General features: G+C 42.2%; 1 protein-coding gene across 2 annotated transcripts in view; it reads right to left on the bottom strand.

Annotated features, from left to right (window-relative positions):
- Nucleotides 1-10,324, bottom strand: part of PCSK2 (proprotein convertase subtilisin/kexin type 2) — a 122,856-nt gene extending 112,532 nt beyond the window's left edge. For both annotated transcript variants that reach the window (XM_069009030.1, XM_069009031.1), the window contains exon 1: nucleotides 9,931-10,324. In XM_069009030.1, coding sequence (XP_068865131.1) covers nucleotides 9,931-10,110 — 180 coding nt within the window. In that variant the 5' untranslated portion in view covers nucleotides 10,111-10,324. The remainder of the gene's footprint in view (nucleotides 1-9,930) is intronic.
- Nucleotides 10,325-17,195: the final 6,871 nt, after the last annotated feature.

Here is a 17,195-nt window from a genome sequence, read left to right as displayed (position 1 = left end):
CAGCATCTAAAAGCAGAGTCAGGAACTCAAGCTCTAATGAAGTAGAGCTAAAAGAGCAACTCAGAGCAAAAGTAGTTGGTTACTGACAAAAGATGTGAATTACTCTAATACAAAGATTCTAGCTCTACCAACACTTTAAGATCTGACCTGTCTTGCAATTCAAAACCTTTACTCTTTCCTTTTTACTCTGTGTCTGCTTAATGCTAGGCTGCCAAGCAAGAGCTGATAGACAGAAAGTGCTTCACAGAGAGGTTTCTGTTATTACACCACACTGAAAAAGTCTTCCAGTTGCCGGAGAAGCAGTTGAGTAAAAATTAGAAACAAAACTGTGATATTAAAGGACAAGAGGGTGACTTTTTTTTTTTTTTTATCATAAGGTGGTAGGCCTGAGAAGAGCAGGGGAAGGAAGCTTTAAGACATTTTCAGCAGAGCCAAGAAAAAGAACACTTTGAGACACTTGTTTCTTGATTCTGCTAGGAGGAAGTCACAGACATTAATCCTCACTATTACAACATCAGGTCAGAGGCAAATCCTTTACTTATGCCACCACAACCTGGAGAGAGCTCCTGTTGCCTCCTGTACACAACAGCACAATGGTCACTTCACAACAAGGAATAACTGCTCTGAGTGGGGTCAAGAGCTCTGTGGTAGATGTAAGAAAAAAGGATGACTCAAACCTAGCAAAAATGATGAGAAAAGAAAGCAAACAGCAACACCACCTCTTACCCTTCCTCCCAGGACCTCCCTCATTGACCTTTCAGGCAGCTGTGAAATAAGTCTTTTACTACCAATTAATAAATGATGGAAGTTTACTGCTGGCAGAAATTGTTTTCAGTCCAGCATGTGCTTATACGTTATCTTGCTCCTATTACATTAGTCAAGCAAGGAAAATGTAGGGTTTTAATTAATCATTCAGCATTTCAGCCTTTAGAGCCTGAAAAACTGGTTTCTCTATCAAGGTATAATATATTTAACCTGAATAATATATATTCAGTTAGAAGGGCAAAAGGGATTTTACAGCATCACACTGAGTATTTTAATCTCCATCAACAGAAAGAGAAAAAAATCCACCTGCTTTTCTGACCAGGTTTTATTCTGAACTGTATCTTAATTGTAGGAGAAATTGAATGGTTTTACAGTTAAGAGATGAAAAGTACATTTGCCTGTGAATTTTGGGGGTTTAAATGGCAATATAAAAATTAAAAAATGGAAATGCTACCAAGATGATGATGTCACAATCCACAACCATCATTCCATCAGCAAAGTCTTCCAAACCTACAAATGTGTTCCAGTTCTGATTTTGATACTTCTTCACCCAAATTCTGAGCTGACAGTTCCACTTTACAACTGGCTCAAAATAATTTCTAAATAGCTAAATTCAGTTGAAATACAGTCTAAAATTAATTGATCCAGGGAATCATAAGGTCCCCATGAGACTGATTGGAATCCAACAGTCATGGTTATAGTTAATTCACCATATCTTGGCTGCAGCTAAAAAGAAGCTTTTGCTGCACTTTATGTTGCACAGTAGGTGACAGAGACGGTACTCACCCACAGAGCAGATTTCAGAATCACACTCTTCTGTTTCACTGGCTTTTCATAAAGAATGAGTAGGCAGAAAGAAGGATCCTCTGTCATCAGGAAAGGGAAGGCTATATTCCACCTCTTTCACTACCCATACAAGGAAGAGATTTACCTCTTTGGCTCTAGTTTGGTGTCCAACAATCATCTGAAACAGTGCAAATTTCTCTATTTAATAATAATAAATAATATTTAAATATGTATTTTCTGGGTTTCAGGTTTTCACAGGTTGTTTCTTTGGAGAAAGCAGCTCTGATATATTACCACCTTATTCTTCTGGTAAGCAGATAATCTAGTTCAGTCATGAGTATCTGGGACACATTTGCCAACTGGTTTGATGTAAACACTGAGGTCACTATTTCCATTTGCTTTCTGTGGAAAAAATAATTAAGAATGTAACATTTCCACAGAAGTTTTGTTTGAGAAGGTAGGTAATACATGACAATGTCCCAGTTCACTCCTTGTGAAAGAGCTATCACTACCCAATTCATTTGTTTATAATCACAGTGTATAAATGGAGAGATTGATCAAGCTCATAATTTCTTTTTTAAGTCCAAGCTCCGGCTACTCGCTGAACACAGCCAGTGTTCAGCTGAGTTACACTGTTGAGCTACTGTTGTAAATCCATGACCAAATTGTATTTCACACTGCATGATAAACTGTGTGTCATGGCCACTCAATTTAACACAGTACACACTGAATTCAGTTCTCTCTGGACAGTGCTTTCTGTCGCAAAGCACGGCCTAAGCCTGCTGAGCTGAAATTAAATCTCCATTTCAGTAGCATAGGGTTTGCTTTTTCAATGAACTTATGAGAGTTAAATGCAGAGCTCGCCTTGATTTACAAGAGCAACACACCAGACATTGACAAACAGTTGAGCAGTTCAGCTTCCTCCCACCAGAGGCCATGGATGGATGGATGGAAGTGTTGGGCTGCTCACTGCATTATTTATAGCCACCACGCAGCAGCATCCTGTAGAGACCTGACCCATTTAATTATCTGAAAAAGTTGAAAGAAAAAGAAAAAAAACCCAGAGTTTCTGATGACTGGAATAATATTGCAGGACAAAGGTAATTTTTACATCTATCAACAGCACTGAATTTGCTGCTACTGCTAACACAGAAACTACCCAACCATGCTGTGGACTGGAACTGCACAAAAGGGTTTTTTCCCCTATAATATTTTAATAAGAACTGGCAGAATTTATCCTTCATTTTAACAATTTGGCTTGATTTCCAGATCACAGAATTTTCTGTGAGCATGGATATTTCTCAGAACTTACTAACTGAAACTATCTACCAGATAAATTCTATGTTTTGGCAACTACTTTGCAACTGCTTTATTACAAGCATTTGAAACTTGAGTTGCATGTATTAATTTCAATTGAACAATTCCATAGATAGATGAGTTTAAGGGTCACATACAAACTTCTACTTAGCTACACTAAGTAGTAACTATTACCAGCATAACTATTCCAGGAAGACTGGAAGCTCTTTTTTTTGTTGTTGCTTTTGGTTCATTTTCTTTGTTTGTTTGTTTAAATCGACATGGTCTTACTGTTAAAAGCTCCAGAGGAAATTAAATTTCTGTGAATATTGGTCTGACTTAGAATGAGTTAAACATGTCAGTACTCCTACACTGATAGTAACAGCACTGCAAAAGTTTCCCCACTTTAACCACATCAGTACAGTTACAGCAGTAAAAGTTTTCCTAAGAGTTGGTAGGGTCTTATATCTTGTCACCTGTCATGTTTTGATAGAAAGAAGATAGAAGATAGAAAAAGATAGAAGGCTATCTCTCACCTTCATGAAACAGTTGATTCTCAAAAAGATAACACAAATTTAAACACTTCTGTCCTTTTCTGAAGAAGCCAAGCAGCAGACTCTCTGGGACCATTTGTCTGCTAATGAACAAATGCCAAGGGTGCCACAGGATCGCAGAAGGAAGCATTTCAAGCTGGGAGTGAATTGATAATTTCTTTTGGTCTAGAACTTAAATCTGGATTTGAACTGCCAAACTACAAACAAACTGCCCTCCCTCATTTGCAGTACCCTAAACCATCTGGGTCTGATTAGACATGACAATGGGATCTCTCCATCTGATACAAAATCACGAGTCTTCCAAAGCAGGGGACTCTTGCAATAAACAGTTATCCTTTCACTGCACAGCTCTGCAGACAAACGTCAGGGGACGAGTTCGATTCTGGATATGCTAACAGCTATAGATGTCCATATTGCCTCTCAGTAATGGCCCTTAGACTGCTTTCAGCATCTGAAAAGCCCACCTAGAAGAATAAGAGCTTTAAGTAGGACCACAGAGAGACCCACAATATACGGGATCCCAAAGGTCAAACACACAGAGGCAATTCATATATCTGGATGTTGTAGAGCCCAGGAATAGTCTGAAAGTCATCTGCCAGAAAGTTATCTGGGCAGAAGGAAGGAGACCCCAGACTGACAGGCATTCTGGGCTAGATTGCAGGAGATAGGCTAATACACAGCATGTTCAGTCCTGGGATCACAGTGTTCAGGGAATGCTGTCCACTTCTTTAAATGTTTTCTCCTTCACACTGGCAAAACTAAATATAATGTAAATGGAAACCGATAACTGCACATTCCCCGTCAGGCTGCAGCACCAAGAAAAAACCAAGTGCAAAAAGAATTGCACTTGTCTCTCTACCACATGTTCTATTTTGCAAATGAGTTCAAATAACATGCAATAAATAAAATTATAAATGCAGGCAGCTTTATAAACAGCCAGAATTTCATACCTCTGTGTTCACTGAACTGCAGTTCAGGAAACAAAACAAGAATCTATAAAGGTAAGGTTTAATCTGCATGTTTTGCTAATAAACAACTACACCGCGTATTCAAAACTAATGGAGCAATTACAGCAGGGATCTATAGTAGGGGAGACTGACCTTGTTTTACACTCAAACAAGTGTAAAATCTGACAAGGTAATTATTTTATAGCTCAAATAGAACACACACCAGCAAACAATCTGAGTCTCTGGTAGAGAAGGAGCTTTACAGAAACTGGGTTAGGGATGTAGTTGAGCCTGTGGTTTACAGATGTTCTTGATTTACAGCTTTCATGTGCATAATTGATTACATTTAAGTAATAGGGTTTTCTTTTGCTTGTTCCAAGCCATCCAGTTAGCCAGTGTTTACTCCTGGAGCTGTTTATGCATCTAAGGCAGAACACAAAATAAAATTTAAAAAAAAAAAGCAGCATTTCTAAAGAAATACGGTATTTCCATATATGAGGCAAACTCACTTCTAGCAGAGCAAAATTCATTTTTGATTCCACTAACATTTGTCTCAAGTGTAAATAGGAGCGAACAGGCCTCTCCAGACCATACCCAATGTCACACCTGGACTCCACCTGTGAGGAGCCAACAAGGCTCCCTGCTGATGCAGGTAGCTGCTCTCTCACTGCATTTCCCCAGTTACTTTTTTCACGTGTTTTTCTGGAAAAGGGAGGTCTACATCACCACCCAGCAGTGTGTCTGCCCACAGTAGAATCAAACTTTTCCTGCTATTCAAATGCTTCTTCCCCCTAATTTACACACATCAGGATGGAAACTGAAGCATTCGTTGCTACGGTGAGATAGCCTTTTTTTTTTTTTTTGTCTTACTAAGACAGAACTGCAACAGTGAAATCTAGAAAATTAAAGCTCTGGGGTTCCTCAAAAAATTTACATTGTATCCTCCACGGCTAAGAGGTTTTTCTGTTTCTAGAATAAAGAAATGCTTTTGCAAGCAAACATCCTTTCCTCTAGACCAGCATAAAACACAAGCTAATAAATTATGAAACACATATTAATGCACAGAAACACTGCATTCTGAGGCTTGATCTTGAGTCCTTGGACTCCAGCCGGCCCATGTCCAGAGGCCTGAGCTTTCTGCCTCCTCTTTGCATGGGATGTTCCATTGCTTCAGCAACGGAACCACACTGGAGCACTCCTGCACCCTCCATGCTGCCTTTACTTGGCCACAATTACACTTAATTACAAAATTAACACTTCCACCAGCCCTTGGATTAGCAGCACATGTGAAAGTAACACAAGCATGTTTAACTGTGAAGCATGGACACAGGGTGTGCCAGGACCCTAGCTAAGAATTTCCCTTTCCCTTCTCTTCTTTACACCAAGGTTAGGTATTGGGGGAAAAGGAACAAGAAAGATACATATGTATATAAATACACACATCTATAAACACAACATCCAAACCCATATCCACAAACAGCATTTTTCACGTGTACTGAATGCCATCTGTCCATCACAGTGACTCCTGGGCATGCAGAAGCAAGGCAAACACTTATTTCCCAGATTTAGAGGTTGACCTGCCCAGGAGGGCATTTTAAGGCTTTAACATGTGCATTCCAGGATGAAATGTTCAGGATCCCTGATGGAAATCCCTGCAAAGAGCTCCCAGGGCTGCAAACTCATTATTCTGCCTCTAGGTCTGCCTTCTACACCACATCAACTCCCACCTCACAGGCTCTCAGCCTAAATGCAGGGAAGTGGGCTGCTGCAGCAAGAAATACAGCTTCTTTACCTGTTAAGTCTTGCTTTTGATAAGTCCATATTCATGCAATGTAAAGAAAAAACAAGAAAACCTGAATGTTCCCAGTGTTTCATCAAGAAATTACTGGGTGGTTCCACAAAGCCTGGTCCTCAACCAGCAGTCTCCTAAGCAAAAACAGGAAGCAAAGAGGTCACAGCTGCGAGAGGTACACTGATTTAGTGAGAGATAGGATGAGGTGATACAGCAAGGAAAAAATAGACCAGCTTTGGGCAACATAAACATAAAATTCTCCACATTTTGAAATCCATGTTTGGTTCTCATTTTAAAATCTGAGGCCACTGAATGCTAATTGTTTAAAACCCTTCACCTCAATGCTACTAGAAGCCTTTTAGTTATGGTGGCATTTTGTGGATTGTCTCAGTCTCACTATTGTTGATGAAATTGAAAGAGATGACTAAACTCTGATCTCCAAATAGAAGACCTTTCTAAATGCATCTTCCAACTCTCCTTGTTAGAAACTAATTGAGAATTGCAAGGCAAGGTCAGAAAGCAGCTTTTTTCAGCCTGCATTAAGAAATGTATTCTGGTGGCAACCATGCCAAGAGGCAAATAAATCAAATAAATCAATCAAAACCAAAAACTTGTTCTTTTTGCACTTCTCACAATATTAGGGGGGCATTCTCACAATTCCTGAATGCTTAAGAAAAAAAAGTATGTTTTATCACAGTTATTTGTTTCACCAGAAATACACAGAATCCATTTTAGCAGGTAAAAATGGATTGAAAAATTGAAAACATTAAAAATCAAAGAGCACAATAAGCAGTACAAAGAGGTCTGTATTCAGGACTAATTCAGGGAAGATTAAAGAAAAACTGACTACTATTATTGGCACTGACTCATGTTAGGATCCTAGACGTAAACAAAAGCACCTGTTTATGTAAGCACCAAGCCCTTCTTAATCAATTCATGAGCACTGAATTTAAAGCACACATTTAGCCCACCTGATATCTTGTAGTCGTTTCAGAATGATGGTAGGAAACATGGCCAAAGATTCAATTAGAAAGCACATCATGCAGTTCATAACATTAATCTTAAAGGCAATGCTTTCTCGTGCATTTCTGCAGAAATCTGCTGTTAAGTAAACGTAACATGCACTTGCTCAGAGATTGCTTATTGGGGAAAAAAACATGTGCACTAAAAATACCCCATTTAAAAAACAGCTCCCACAAAGTCATGTTAAAAGAGATCTGCGATACCCTAACAGGCATAAAAGAGATCTTTCTCATACACATCTTAAATTCTTACACAACTAAAAAAAGCAGAATCTGCTCTTGTGTTCCTACTGGGAAAGTCCCTGCACTGAAAAAAAAGTGATTGTTTTCAGACAATGGCTCTTCTCCAATATGGTTAAAGTTAAACCCATTTTTTTTAAGTAAATAACTCAATTTATCATCCAAACAGCATGTGTCATTGAAGTGTATAAAAGATCACTTCTGCTTGTGGTGTAATTTGGGGGGGGGGGGGGGGGGGGAAGTGCTGGTATTTTTTGAATATTTCATTAGACAGCTTGTCTACACATAGTACTTTCCCTCAGGAGTTTCCCATCAACAGCTCTGTACTTCTCTACACACGGCCACGTTCATCCTCCTGCACTGTCGTTACCACCATGAAAGCTGAGTCTGCAGACTGTGAGCTGCTAGACAAGCCTGATGATAGCAAAACAGAGAGGAGACTCTTCAGCAGTACTGAAGAGCCATTGGCATAAACGTCACAAGCTTTTATTAGCGGCCAATTATCACCACCCAAACCCCGTTAAGAATGAAGATTGCTATCAACCTCTCATGAATTATCCTCCAACACAGCCAGCAAAATGTCAAACCCTACCAACCTTTCCTCTTCCCTAAACTTAATGCCTTGCAAAAGGCAGGGTGGTACTTCCTTTACAGCTGGGGAGGAGGGATGGGAGGCTTACTAGCTTTTCAAGGACTGGGACAGTATAACCCACAAACCTTGAGACAGTATGTGCTAAGTACTGCAACCACCTGCTGCCCCACGCCATGAGCACACACACACATCACACCGTGGCTCTGCTGGGCTTCAGAGACACCCATACCCACAAGAAACAGCCCTCTAGTGGTACGTCCCGGAAAGCAGGTACTCTCCTCTTGCACTGACTTACCCAAGGGATTTCCCTCCAGTTCTCTCCTGAGATGAGCTACAAGGCTGATTTCCAGGAAGAAGTCTCCTAATGTGGTCAAGGCATCCTGGGTAGAAGCATGGTAGAGGGGAGAGGATTCTAGCAGCCCAGAAGCTGCATTTCTCCATCCTACAAAATCCTCTCTCTCTCCCTGTCTCTTCCCCACTTGGACTACAGGATGATTTGAAAGCATCTAGCAAAAGTCATAAGAAATTGAGCTATGCAGGAACATACCCTTCTATCCTAATAAGGCCTTATCTGTCAGATAACCTCAGGATAGGAGGAAGAGAGCACAATCAGGAAGAGACTAGAAGAGGAAAACTGTTGACCAAAAAGCTGTATCTAAATTTCATATAACCAAACCTAATCCCCACAATTAATCCTTTCCCAAATGTATCAGCAGCCCAGCTCTGTCACTATCAGGACAAGGCTGTGAGCCTAGAACAAAAGCATCTTATCAAAAGCAAGAGTTAGCTGCGATCACAGCAACAATGATCTTGTCCTCATTTCTCTAACAAGCTCCCACTGGAGTTGAAATGAGGCAACCTGAGGGAGGGAGTCTCACTTGATACGCTTTTTTAATTTTTATTTTTAAATCGAGGTTTAAAGCCATTTCACTCATTCAAGTTCAGGGTGCTATTATAATTCATTTCCTTGGATGTAGGACCAGGCTGTCATTGCATAACTGCCAGGAAAAGAAAAAAAAAACAAACAAGCAGCAGCAACACTCACAGCCTGCCTTCCTTCTACACTCCTCCAAGCAAGTCTGCCAGGAATTTTATTGACTAGGGCACTCTATCAGCCTCTCCCCCTGTTTTCACCCCAGGTCTTACTGTACCCTGAAATATTTAGAGGTCTAATTATTATTTGAATGGGAGAGATTTCTAGCAGAGCTGGACACTCTAGGAGCCAGGAGGAGACCTGCCACTCTGGCTGCATTTGATTTTCTAGGACCTCAGGAGCAAAAACAACCTCCAATGGCACTTGAGGTTTCCCAACTTACATTCATTAGTGAGAAGCATTCATTGCTTATCATGCTTAATATTAAGCAACTTCCTCAGCCTAGAGTAATCCTATTTCTCTAGGAAAATAATAGAGATATTAAGAAGCTCACGAGCATCACAAACTTGAGTGTCAAAACCCCTGTGAAATCTTCTATTTAAATTGTGTGCAGGCTTCTCCATAGAGATGAGGCTTTCATTTTTTCGCAGGTGCTCCGAGCAGTTGCAGTCGCGCTCAGGAAGCCCTGGGCGGCAGCCCCAGCCCCGCAGGATGCCCGCTCCTCCGTGGCAGGATGTTTACATAGTAAGTCAAAAGGCACCGAGTTACCATGTGGGAAACTCCGCTCTCTCTCCAGTCCAATATAACCACCCTGCTGGGCCAGTGCCGAGGAGCACTTGCAATGGCTCCTGGCACCGCTATTCCTCAAAGCCCCTCGGGAAGCGGGGATTAACGCGGGCACAGCGGGACGCGCTCCGCACCGTCCCTTTCCGCGGGTGAGCGGCAGGCAGAACCGGCCCGGGGCCACCCCCGCGTCGCCGGCATGCCCACAGCACGACACCGCACGCCCGGAGCCCAACGTGAAGGGCACCGCGGCGCTCCGACCATGCGCGGGGGGCTTACCTTCCGCACCCCGCCGAAGCCGTGCTCCGCCGCCACCCGCTCGGCCTCCGCCTGGCCCCCGTCGTACAGCTCTACCAAGAAATGGTTGGTGTAGACGGTTCCGCGGGCTGGGGCGCCGAGGAAGTGCAGGAGGAAGAGGAGGAGGAGGGAGCCCCGAAGCAGCGGTGGCCCCGCCGGCATGGCCCCGCGCTGCGCGCCCGCGGAGGCAGCCCGCCGAGCGGGCGGGCGAGCGGGAAGCGCCCAAAAGACGGGAGGGGAGGAGGGAAAAAAAAAATTAAAACAAATGAGAGCGACAGAGTAGGAGGAGAGCGGCGTGGAGAGCACCGGCCGGGCGGTGTGGATCTGTATTCCGCGGCTGCCGAGGGGCAGCAAGAGCCGAGGTGGATGGGGAGGGAGGGGGGGCACGCCGCGCTGCCAATCATGGGCGGGGAGGATCGCCCCGGCTCCCCCCCCCCCCCCCCCCCCCCCAGTCCACGGCTCCCGGAACACTCCGCACGCCTCCCCAGCACCCCACCCCCGCCTCACGCCCACCTTCCACAGTCCTGCCCCTACAAAGCCGCACCCACCGATTGCGCCCGCACAGCAGGCACCAGCCCCCCCCCATCCCCCCATACCTCTAGCCGAGCCCGGCTCTTCTTCCCATGGGGCTGAGGGGGAGGGTTGCCGAGTGGAGGCGGACGGCCCGAAGCTGGAACCTATACACGGTTGGCTGTGGGGACAGCAGAATGAAAGACTTTGGCAGGACCTTCACCGCTGGGGCTGGCACTCAGCTTATGTCTTCGGCCCAGCAAACACAAAATATCTGGAGTTCCCCCCAAACCTCCCTCTCTAGCCAGAAGCCTGCACCAGCTGCTCACAGGGCCATCAGCAACCTGTCCCCATTCCTCTTCTCGCAAAAGCAAAGGGACAGGGAGGTGGTCAAACAGTCCTAGGGCAAAGCCAGGGAAAACCTCAGGCCCAGGGCTCCTCCCTCTGCACTGACTCGCAGTCTATACTGCCAGGATGCTCAGGAGCACCCAGGTGTCCAGGCTCCCTGAGCAATCCCCAAACAGTTTTCAGGGGATGACTGGCAGGAAAGTACTTGGGCCTTCCCTGTGCTGAGACAGCCAAGGAGTGAGAGTGTTCCATGCAATGGAGGAATCCATGCAGTGATAGCAGCACCTAAAAAGTATGGGAGCTCAGTTCTGTAAATAATCTGCCATCTGCATGACTCTGATTGGAAAGGAACAGTACAGATTATGTAAATTTATGGCAAAGTATAGCTTAGCTAGTTCCTACAGATACATCTGGTAATTTGTCGTACCAAAGGTTAATCCTTTGATGGATCCCTGAATGATCCCCTGGGAAAGACTTGGGGCACAGAAAGCACAAAAACTTAGTATCACCTTTAAAACAAACAAAATGATAGATTTACTGTAATCTGTCCAGCAAATGGTCAAATGGAGTACAGACATTAAATAAATTGGGGAAAACAAAGGAAAAATCAGAAATCACAAAAAAGACTTCTTCCATTATTTTAAAATGCTTTAGAAAATGACAGAAGAGCTGACCACATGACTGTGAATCCAAGTGAGCATTGGTTTGTCATGACAAATTATTGGTTTCCTTCCTCTGGATAAAAGAAATCCCTATTCAAACAGAAAGGAAATGGCAACTTGAAACCTAATCCGAAGCCGAGTTACATCAACAGAAGTGTTGTAAATGAATGACTGATGTTGAAAAAAATCAAACATGGGGGAAAGGTAAAACAAGAAGTGGCACAGGAGAAAAAGAAAACAGCTTTGCAGTCTCATTAAGAGATTATGTCTGTAGAATTCAGCTTTTAGATGCTTGTTCTAAGCAGAGACAGCTATTAAACTTTATATATTATTTCTTTAAGCCAAGTTGTTTGTTTTCATCAATAGTCAGCAACCCCTTTCCTTACAATATCTTTCCCAGTATTAAAGTGTTTCCAGGTAACTTGGGGCCTGTGAACTCCTGGATCAATAATACCTACTGGTGACTGCTTGACAACCAGTGGAGTCCCTACTGGTTTCCATCCACAGCTGTTCCTTGGTATCAGAAACAAAAGGAAAATAAAAGCCGGGGAAAGGCATTTTCTCTACTTTAAATTCCTGTATGTAGGTTTTTCTTTCCCCAGAGGTCTTCCCTTGGTTCACACACCTCTTTTTATTTTGTTGCCAGTCCATAGAAAGAGGAACATCAATAATAAAGGCAATGGAGCAGCCCTCCTGGCTCCCCCTAACCAGCAAGGCAAGATCCTGCACACATCCAGAAATGAGGATCATAACAGGTCTGGGTGAGGGGTGTGACTAGGTCATTCACTGTGCATATTCTGACAGTCGCAACTGCCACCTGGCAGTACTGCTCTGCAAGCTGGTGCCACTAAAGGGACATTGCCAACAAGGGAGCACCCACTGTCTATAGCTTGTAGACCTCACAATGGCAAGCTTTGATGGCTTTGTCTATGGGATGTTAAAAAATAATACAAATTTTAAGAAGGATTAGTTTAGGAAAGACTGGTTTAAAAAGTAAAATCTAAACACCGAAAAAACTCCATCAAAAACAGCAATTTAAAGAAAAATAGTCATTATGTTGATGACTACAGAAGTTTAAGACCAGACAGGACTACTGGGATTTCTCACCCAGTACTTTAGGTTAACTGTAGGGCTTATTGTCATTGACTCTTGCATGTGGTCTGTAGTCCTTTTTTTCCTTAACATACAAACATTGAATTAACAATCAAGACTGATCTATTACAGCCATTGGGGAAATGAATGAGTGCTTACACTCATTTCTAAAAAGTTATAACTCTGCCTCTCTTGAAAATGCTGATCAGTCCTACATTGACTTCTAGGTTTTGTTGTCACTATGAATTTTTTCATGGAACTGCTGAACTATTATTTTCTCCAGATGAGTTTTAAGGTTGTGATGATAAAGACATAGAATTAACACTCCCTTGAATGTCTTCCTGTAAGTCATATTTTCCATCCCTTCAACCGTTGCCATAAATCTTGTTACTCCTTGAATTGTGAACTGTAGGTGCATCAGATATTTTTTCAGCAGGGGTCAGGCCAGTGTTAAATGGATGTTACATCACAATTCAGATATTTTTTCAGCAGAGGTCAGGCCAGTGTTAAATGGATGTTACATCACAATTCTATTCTTACTGGGACCCAGTCTTTCACCAGCTGAGGATTTGATTCGGCCTCCATGCTACCGAGTCTCCCTGATGTGCAGCAAGTGCTCATGCTGACTCACAGACCTCTCACCCTCCCTGAGTAGTCTTCAGGCCTGCTGCTCTCTAGGACAGGTTATTGTATCCCACATGGCCAACAATCTTTGTACCTAGATATTTATTACTCTACTTGGTCAAAATACACATAATTTACCTACATGGAGCTTTCCAAACAGTCCAGATCACTCAGCACTCATCTCTTTTATACTTTATGGCTTTCTTCTTTAACTTATTTGTGGTGGCCGGTGGGCCTGTGGTATCAAGGAACAAAGAGAGTCCACTGGTGAGACAGTCCCTAGTATCAGAGAACCTCCCCAGGTTAGGGTGACAAAAGAGGCTTCTCCCAGGATGATCTGTTCTGGTATGTTAATGTACCCCAGTTCTGCTTACCTGGTTGGCTTGTTGACCTCTCCGCCCCTTGTTACCATATATGTCCCTGCCCTAAAGGTTCTCCACTCCAGGTTCCCCCCATTGGCCCTTGCGCCATCACCACTCCCTCAGAGTTTCCCATTGGCTCCCATACCCTAGTCCCGCCCGCGTACCGCCCCTGTGCCCTCAGATCATTGGTCCCTGATGCTCGATCCGCTGCCCTACTTAAACCTGGACCTTGCGTTGTTCTCTGGCTTAGTTCCTGGAACCCTTCGTGATGTGAGTGCAATAAGCCCCGTCTGTGGAACCCCACACAGAGATCCTTCCAGGCTCTTTGTCATCGATCCATTCCTGGAGCTATCTGTGCGTGTGTGCATGTACGCATGTGAGTGTGTGGTGGTCATGCTGAGTGGCTTCACTAAGGAGACGCTTTTAGGAAGGTTGCGGCACCTCATGCTCTAGCACCGACAAGCCGCTGCAGACGGCAACACCTACTCACTTTATCAGTAATGAGTTTATATTGATATACTGGATTAGCAGAGATAATTCTTGGCCCCAGTCCTTTGGAACCTCTGCACAATCAAATCAACTCCGGCAATGATTCCCAGCTTGTAATTATACTTAAGAACCTAGCATTTAATCAATTTTTAGTCTGTGTCTTAAAGGCCATTTTGATTTTTGTATCCTATTTATTTACTGACACATCACACAATATTAAGGGTCTCCCAGACACAACCAATGTCATAGATAAAATGGATAAAAAAACCTACAATTTTTTCAATTTCATCAGGTATTCCAGTAAAAGAGACTAAGGTTCCCCCATAAATTCTGGCTTGTCTAACAGAAGGCAAATAAACAGCAATGCTAGCTTTACCAGTGAAAACTAAAAGTGCTTTAAAAAATGATACAAAATTAGTTTAAAAATTCCAGTTCCCAAATTTATTGCTGACTACATTTTTAAACAACCATTAAATACTACAATTATTTTACAACAAATAATTGGCATTCACTATGAGGTCCATGAAGTACTAACTTTTAAGGATGGTGCCATGCCAAGAGACCAGTATGTCAGAGAAAGTTGGAAGAACTCCTTTCCTTGCTGTGGAAGTGAACAGAATCCTAAGTCCAAGATTTAAATTGCTTTCATTTTTAATCATTCATCCTAGCAGATGCATGAGCAGTAGTGTTCTGAAAAGCTGGATACAGAATATTGCAATAATTAAATTTCATGTTATGAGAGAACAAAACACATTAGCATCCTTTGGCACAACTCTGAGTCTCCCTTAAACCTATCTTTCTGAAGCTGTGAAATGAGCATATATGCTTTAAGTGGACTCTGGAACAGGCTCAAAGATAATACCCACATTTAGAGGAACAGAAATGGGATTAAAAACGCTTGAGATTTCCAAAGAAAAGAATTGGATGCATAGTTAGAAAAGCCACAGTTGAAAGAAAGTGAAACAATATTATTTGACATTTTTATTTAGGACAGGGAATGAACAGACCTATATGAAGAAAAGCAAAAACTAGAGAATATAGAAGAATATAAAGCTTATATTGTTTGTGTATCAAGAACATAGGAGAACATGCATAACTGAATGTACAGAATGAAAAGAATGGAGTAAAATGCTATGAGGAACTGCCACAGAAGTTGAGCTGAAAAATCCCCTGCTGAGTTGGCCCACTACAGCCACAGGATAAAAGTCACTTTAGGATTCTAGAAACTCTTTAAAGGTATGTCTATCTGTTAGCATTGCTGTGGATCATCTTATGACAGTGTATAAAGGCAAGTTTTAATTGGTTTGTTTTGATAATGAGCAGTGTAGGTATGAGCAAAGCAAAGCTGAAACTATGAGTAAATGAGTTCAGAAAGAGCACAGCTACCATCATTCCACTTTGGGCTGATTTGGTAATCAGCCATGACTGTCTTAAAGAGGATTTTCATAAAACACATCTAGGCCATTTTAGTACAATGATGAAAAGATGGATGTAGGAGTTACGGCAGCAAAGCCAAGCATGATGAAGCCAAGCAACAGCAGTGTTTCTGTGTGGAGGTTCTAGATTAAAGAGCTTGGGATACATTTATCTTAGATGACTTCAAGATAATTTTCTCAATTTAAAAATACTTCCCTGACCATTTTCATTGCTTTGTACTACCAGAATATTTTATTACTGTTACAAGTATATTAACAATGGCAGCATTATTTATAGTCACATGGATCCTGATCTGTTGCATGTTGTGTTAAATGTTGTTAGTGAAGAGAGAGGGCTACAGCAGGGACTCCTTCTGTATCTAAGATATGTGAGCCCAGGAAGGTTAGCAGTTACTAGGCACAGGAATGAAGACCAAGGATAAAATATTTTGTGCCATCGCCATGTGAAACTGCATGGATCTTTCAAAGTTAAAAGACAGTTGGAAACTGGGAGCCTATTCCACAGCTTCTAGTTACATAAACTTTAAGTTGCAGGCAGAATCTTTTCAATAAGCATTTATTTATGCAAGTGTTATGCTGCCAAGTGTCAGAGTGAACATATACTAATTTAGTGACATGATAATGCAGACAGTAAACAGTATGGTTTTCAGCATGCATTGCCTGCAGGCCAGCAGGGCTGTGCAAAGAGAACAGGAGAATGAATGGTGTAATTACCTCTTCAAGCAATTTGGGTTTTCTTTGATTTATTACTTCCAGACATAAGGACCAGAGGGGCTGTTAAGCAACATGGTACCTAACAGGGAAGTGAAAACTCTTGAGATAACCAGTGAACGTAATCTCCTACACTTATTTAATGAGGGTACAATCCAAACTGAATAGAGAGGAATAGCTTACAGGCAAAATATACATTTACAAAACAGAAAAATAAAGCCCTTGAAAGAAGGGTTTGAGGTTAGGCCTGTGCTGAAAGCCTCAAGAGACTATGGCATGTACATGTCTGCTTGCTAAATAGGAATATGATTATCCATGCACAGAAATTGTTTCCTGAATCCAACTCTTAGCCACTGTTTAATATCCATGTAGACAAATGTTCAGCTTAGGCAGCTATGGCAGAGAGGTACTAAAAGTAATGAAAATATGTGGTTCATTTATTTTAAAAGGATATGCTTGCTGCTTTTGCCAGACTTGTTTGCTTTTTCTGCTACTGAGTTCTTTGCTGAAGACAGTCTGTCTGGAAAAATAATGTCTATGCAAATGATCTTAGAGAACTAGAATTGCTCAGCAGTCAGTTTGAAGCAGATGGTCTCAGTGACATTTTAGAAGATAACAATGGGTGAGAGAAAGCTTCTAAGCAAGACCTGGAAATACTAGCATAAAAAAAAAGCCAAAACAAAACCAAAAGGCAACAACAGACTTAAGGGAAGAGGATACAAGAAATCCAAGGTGAAAACATGTCTGTTGACCATGGGAAGGGTTGCGCTGAAGGAAAATGACTGGATATGTGGAGTTAGGGACAGAGATCACGCATCAGAAAAAAAGATTGAAAGTGGAACTCAAAACAAAATATCAAAAGATCCAGAAAGTTGATCTCCGAGAAGTTCACCCCCACAGGTGATGAAAGTTTCATCAATTACTAACTAATATAACTGTTTGCTTTGGGACACTCCCAACTGTGTCTCAAATTAATTACAGAAAGGCTGAGAGATAGAATGAAGTAATTACAG

Source organism: Aphelocoma coerulescens, chromosome 3 (assembly GCF_041296385.1).
Source record: "Aphelocoma coerulescens isolate FSJ_1873_10779 chromosome 3, UR_Acoe_1.0, whole genome shotgun sequence".
NCBI lineage: Eukaryota > Metazoa > Chordata > Aves > Passeriformes > Corvidae > Aphelocoma > Aphelocoma coerulescens.
The sequence above is the reverse complement of the archived record's forward strand: the minus strand, read 5'-3'. Positions and strand labels throughout refer to the sequence as shown.